General features: G+C 52.0%; 1 protein-coding gene across 1 annotated transcript; it reads right to left on the bottom strand.

Moving 5' to 3' along the window:
* Positions 1 to 497: 497 nt before the first annotated feature.
* INMT (indolethylamine N-methyltransferase) lies at positions 498 to 5,689 on the bottom strand. The gene is made up of 3 exons (XM_037837000.1): positions 5,495 to 5,689; positions 3,935 to 4,142; positions 498 to 3,034 (listed from the first exon to the last, which is right to left on the bottom strand). Exons 1-3 carry the CDS (start codon positions 5,646 to 5,648, stop codon positions 2,605 to 2,607), a joined length of 792 nt encoding a protein of 263 aa, XP_037692928.1. The 5' UTR covers positions 5,649 to 5,689; the 3' UTR covers positions 498 to 2,604.
* Between the last annotated feature and the right edge of the window lie 380 nt (positions 5,690 to 6,069).

Below are 6,069 nucleotides of genomic sequence, written 5' to 3'. Positions count from 1 at the left end.
AACTACAACCCAGAACCCATGAATCTCGAAGACAGTTGTATAAAAATGTAGCTTATGAGGGGTGACAATGGGATTGGGAAAGCCATAAGGACCAAACTCCACTTTGTCTAGTTTATGGATGGATGTGTAGAAAAGTAGGGGAAGGAAACAAACAGACAAAGGTACCCAGTGTTCTTTTTCACTTCAATTGCTCTTTTTCACTCTAATTATTATTCTTGTTATTTTTGTGTGTGTGCTAATGAAGGTGTCAGGGATTGATTTAGGTGATGAATGTACAACTATGTAATGGTACTGTAAACAACCGAAAGTACAATTTGTTTTGTATGACTGCGTGGTATGTGAATATATCTCAATAAAATGATGATTAAAAAAGCAGTCACCAAAAGGCCCAAATCCATCACCCCTGCTCCCAAACAAAAGGCTCCTTTCTCCAACCACAATGGGCTTTCTTCTTCAAAGACTCTACAGGCTCATCCACATATCACAGGTTCTGCCCATTGGTTAAAGTGAAACAAAGTGTTTTATTAAAGCATATGGGGAGTACAAGTTGTCTTGAATGGCAGGTATATAGCACAGTCACTCAGCCAAGCTGGCCCAGTTTAAGGAGCCAGGCAGCTCTCTGGAACCCCTGCACTTTTCCCTCACAACTTTGCCAACCCTCTTCCCCCAAGACAGCCAGCCAGCTCTTCACTCTGAGCCCCACAGGGAGCAATATCTCTGTTCTGAATCCTCTGTCTTCTGTCTGTGTCAGGACACATCACCCTCTATGGGAGATCCTGGTACATTAAGGCAGGACCAGTTTGTATTTCCTTTCCTTCCAGGCTCTGTCTGCCTGCTGCCTTGCAGAAACTATCTCATTTCTGCCGCAGCAGAAACTTCATCTGGGCTCAAAACCCATCCTGCTTGCCAAGGTCTATTTTCTCTGAAAGACCTCATTTTAGCCTCCATCCTTCTCCGGTCCCTGGACATGGGCTCTTAGGGTCTCCTAGTCTACTAAACACCCCTTTCCCTCTGCCTTGAGTGAATCTGAAACTTACACAAATCTGATGTCCCTCCAGCTAAGTCCAGAGAGGCTTCCCCTTAAGCACACATTTGGAGAAGAGCTGGGGTCCATACTCTCCCTGGGGTAAAACGTGACCTGGCAAATGAAGTTCTGCTGCTAGGACTCGTGTTGCTGGGACAACCCTGGGCTGGGAGAGACCCAAGGGAAAGGGGGGCTTCCCGAGCCCTTCCAAGCCTGGGGGTCACCTAGTGGAGTTGGGAAATCTGGGTTCTCATCCCAACTTTGACCCCAATTTACTGTGTATCTCTGGGCAAGTCACCCAGTCTCTCAGGACCTCAGCTTCCTGGAATATAAAACAAAGGGACTGGACAAGGTAATTTTAAAGGGCCATTCCCTTTAGGAAAATAATGTCAATTAGGTTAATTTGTGCAAAGCCTTTAACTTTTCAGAGCACTTTCACATCAATGACTTCCTACTCCTAGAACTCTTTTGTAGATTATCAAATTAAGTCCCACTCACCCCACTTCACAGATCGGAAAAGTGAGTCCCAGAGCAGTGAAAAGACTCACCCAAGGTCACCTAGAAAATTAAGGGCAGAACTGGGACTGGAATCTGGGTGTCCTGACGCTTATCAGGGCTGCTTGCCATGTCCAGCTGTGCACGCCGTGTCCCACACAAAGGTGCCAGTGGGGAGACAGGAGGCGGGCTGATGGGTGCCCATGTGCTGGTCTTGATGAAACACACTTTTCTCTACTTGATCTGACCAGAAGGGGCACCTTGTTCTCATCCCAGAGGGGCAAGAAGCACTTTTTCTCAACCAGCACAGCCATTCGTCCATCTCTGGGAGTGAGTGCCTTTCCCTAATTTGCACAAAGCCCCCTCCTGTGCTATCCACAGCACTGGCTCTTGGGTTGAGTTCTGGAATAGAGTCACCAGATAAAATATAAGACATCCACTAAATTTGAATTTCTGATAAATGATGAATAATTTTTTAGGATAAGTATGTCCCATGCAATTTTTTTTTTTTCCCTAAATCTGGCAACCTTGGTCTGGATGCAATGGTGTGAAGGAGCTATCTCATATCAGCTTCTGAGAGCCAACTGTTCAGTTTTCAAGAATTTGGTGAGCCAGCTGTTCAACCATTGGTAGCTTGAAATCAACCCTTGTGGGAGTATTTACACTACAGAAACTGGCAATTGCCCCAAATCAGGTTGTTGTGGGGTTTTTTGTTTTGTTTTGGTTTTTTGTTTGTTTGTTTTTAGCTTTGTTAAACATTTACCAACCCACCACCGCCTGGAAGCTTTGTTGTCCCTTACATACTGGGTAAAAACACTGAAAGCCTGGGAGTCAGATAGCATCTGAGAGAAGCCGTAAGACTTAGTGTTCCAGAAAATGGAATATTCCACCTCTAAGATCCTAGAATAAGATACACTGGCAGCTTAGAGTTCTAAAACAAGGATGTTAGAACCTCAGAATTTCAGATGGAGTATTGGTATTGGAAGCAGGGGCTGCTTGGCCTGACCCGATCCTAACCCCTCTGCACAGCATGTAGCTGGGCCATGGCCTCAGGGCTTGGCCAGACCCCCGGCGGCCCCCCTGGCTCAGGGCCCAGCCCTCTTGCGGGCCACGATGAAGCAGATCCCACTGTTGGCAGCATTGGCCACCGAGTAGCAGCGGGAGCTGTGCAGGAGCTGCTCGATGTGGAAGCCGGCGTCCAGGACAGCCTGCTCCACCTCCTCCTTCTGCAGGACCACGCAGGAGAACTTGCGCTTCCCCACCATGTAGGAGGAGAGCCCCAGCGTCACCGCGGTCACCAGGTGGCCGCCCAGCTTGAGCAGCGAGGCGAGGTTGCGGAGCGCGGCGCGGTAGGCGCCGAGGCTGCTGAAGGCGCACTCCATGGCCAGCAGGGTGAGCACGCAGTCGGCGGGAGGCAGCGAGGCCGGCGCCAGCGGGTTGCCCAGGTTGGCATCACATTTGAGCACACGCTTCACCACAGCCCGCAGCTTCTCCTCCTTCTCCTGCCACCGGCCGCTGCAGAGAGGGCAGGGCACAGCGAAGGCTGGTCAGCCTCCCGGAAGGAACTCTCGGCCCACCCTGACCAACATCCAGTCGAGGGAGTGTCTCTCTCTGATTCCATGCAGGTCCTTTCCCGTTCTTTCCCTAGGATTCCTGGGTAGGACAGGAACCCCCCGGCATGGACTGGGAGTTCAGTAAACATCATTGGATGCATGGATGAATTAATGAATTATCTACAGATAATATATAGATGTATACAGCTTTAAAATTGTAATGTTGATCAAAAAGCAAATACTGGTAGACAGCGCAGAGCCAATTACTGTGTCACAAAGTTCAAAGGTGATTAAAACTAAACAATAGATTGCTTAGACATCCATAAATATAGGCTAAAATTATATTTAAAAACTGAGTGATAAATTCATAATTCAGATTAGTGATTACTTCAGTTGGGGAAAGCAGGGGGCAAGGACTGAGGAGACAAACATGTAAGTCTTTATCATATTTGAATACTCAGGTTGTGTGGTGGGTTCTGTCACTGTGGGTTGATGACAGAAGAAGGAAAGAGAGAAGGAGAGAGAGATGATGGATACAGAGATGATAGATATGATAGATAGATAGATAATAGATGATAGATTAGATGATAGATGATAGATAGACAGACAGACAGACAGGAAGAAGGGAAGGCAGGATGAGTCCTAAAGTCTGGTCTTCATTGGTCAGGCCTAGCTGTATCACATCTCAACACACAATCAGAAACGCCCCCAAACGTCCCCTCTCCCAGGCATCTGGTCCCACCCTTGAGGTGCCTGCTGTCCCGGGTATGTCAGGGACAGCAGAGGGGCCTGAGAGCCCTCCGAGAGCAGGGACCAACGTCCAGCCCCCAAGGACACCCCACGCCAACCCCCGCACCCTTACCTGCTCCCTTCCAGCTCACAGGCAAGTTTCACCGCCGGGGACCAGTCGTAGGCCCCTGGGTCCTTCTTCAGCCACTTGTCCAGCTCCTCCCGGTTGCAGTCCGTGAAGTCTGAGAGGGTGATGTCCTGGAAGGACTCGCAAGCAGCGAGGACCTGGTAGATGGTCGGGCCCGAGCCGATATCGATCAGGGTATCCCCTTTGAGACCCCCTGTGGGAGGGAAAGAGATCCCTGAGGCTGGTGAGGGGCAGGTGAAAGAAAGACGCAGGCCAAGCTGAGGTGCCAAGAGGAGTAGACCTGGCCCACCCACGGGGTAGCAGCCCAGGTGTCAGTTATCGGGGACTGACAGCTTCCCACATGCCAGGCACCATGCAAAGGATTATATATGCAATAACTTCCATTGGCCCCTTAGAACCAGCCTGTGCAGAGACTATTGTTTTTATTTCCATTTTACAGATTTGCAAACTGAGTCTGAGAAAGGTTAAACAAACAATTAACCCAATATCTTTCAGCCAGGAGCATAACCATGGTTCCTCCTGGACAGACCACATGGGCCGTGGATCTGCTCTGGAGAAGATTCTGGCTGGAGCATTCAGAGAAGACATCTGGGGCCAGAGCCCTTTAAGATTGGCTGAGAGCCAACCCTGGATGTCCAGCCTGGATGGGTTCCTTTGGGTGGGAGCAGGCAGGAGCAGGGGGCAGGGGGCTGAGAAGCTGACGACCTTGGAATCTGGCCTTAGGGTGGAAGATGGAATGAGGCGTGACTTCCACTGTTCCATCTCCTGGCCTGTGGGGTCACACCAGGTCAGGCTGCTCTCTGATTCCCCCCTCCCCAACTGGCCTGATCCACCAAGATCAGGCACTTCTTAACCTCTCCTGTCCCAGGGCCCAGGCTGGCTCCTCACCAGGACACTCACCCTGGCTACTCCCCAATCAGGTGTTCAGAGTGAGGGCTAGAGAGCCCGGGAAGCACAACCGATGGGCAGGTTATTGTCACAGGGAGGCTGGCCGACGCTAGGCTCCATTTCACAGATGGTTCAGCTGAGGACCTTGGAGACTGTGGGCCTTGCCAGCAGGTCTGGGACAGAGCTGAGACCCCACCCACCACTCCAACTGCTGCATGAGGCTTTCCCACACTTGTCCCAGCCACATCTGAGATACACTTTCTTGGTACGGGGGAAACTCTGCCCCTGCCCCATTCCTGCTCTTTGCCCTGGTTCTCAGGGGCCTGGCTGCACCAGGACAGGGCTGGCCTGGATGACCTTGAGAACCTTCCCTACCCCACTCCTCTAGGGGCTATGGAGAGCACTGGGGACATTGCAAGTTTCTGTAGACTTCCCCACCCCTGCATGTCCTGATCTCTGGTCCAACATGCAGCTCCTGAGCTAAGGGGGACAAACCCTGCCTCCTGCATAACACTAGCCCAAAGAGAGTGGTGGCCCCACCAGCTCCCCTACCTGGGCTCTCCCACCTCCACCTTGCCCCCTACCACCCCTGAGGGACCATGCGTCCACCTTGTCCCCCATGCAGTGTCCCTGGAGGCAGGTCCTCCCTCCACTCACCGGGGCCAAACGTCTTGTGGAGACACTCCAGGTTAAACTTCAGCATCTCAGCCTCGGGCGAGGGGCCATGGTCAAAGTTGTAGTAGGTGGCCAAGTAGTCCTTGGACAGGAAGTACTTCTGGTACTCATCTCCCCCAGTGAAGCTGCCCTCCATGACAGCACTGTGCACCCCCTCCTGCCTGCCCAGGCCTTATGAGAGCTCCAGATGCTCCAGACTCCACCCCCAGAATCCTGAACTCACCCCTCACTCCTCCCGTGCCGGCCCCACCTGGTCTGGGGTGGGTGGAAGGGGGGCTGGAAACCCTCACCCTGGCAGCTGCACTAACATACGCTTTAACCTTGACAGCTGAGGCTGCAGCCGTCTGGCCCTGCTTCCTGGGGGACGGACCCATGTCTGCCAGGGCGAGTTGATGGAGTTGATGAACCTCAACCTCCCCTTTCGCTTGCCCACTTCACTGGCTGTGAGGGCCGACGTCACTCCCCGGGCCACAGCTGTCATGGGCCTGCGTGCACAGTCCTTTGGTGGCCTATCTGCAGGACAGAGTTCAGATCCCAGGGCACAAAAGGACAGCTCA

This window comes from Choloepus didactylus, chromosome 5 (genome assembly GCF_015220235.1).
Source record: "Choloepus didactylus isolate mChoDid1 chromosome 5, mChoDid1.pri, whole genome shotgun sequence".
In the NCBI taxonomy this organism is placed as follows: domain Eukaryota; kingdom Metazoa; phylum Chordata; class Mammalia; order Pilosa; family Megalonychidae; genus Choloepus; species Choloepus didactylus.
This window is presented reverse-complemented; position numbering and strand designations above follow the sequence as displayed.

Coding starts and splice junctions, on each gene's coding strand:
- INMT (XM_037837000.1), bottom strand. CDS start 5,648: ATGGAGGGCAGCTTCACTGGGGGAGATGAGTACCAGAAGTACTTCCTG. Junction 4,143..5,494: donor CCACAAGACGTTTGGCCCCG/GTGAGTGGAGGG, acceptor TCCCTCCCACAG/GGGGTCTCAAAGGGGATACC. Junction 3,035..3,934: donor TGTGAGCTGGAAGGGAGCAG/GTAAGGGTGCGG, acceptor CCCTCTCTGCAG/CGGCCGGTGGCAGGAGAAGG.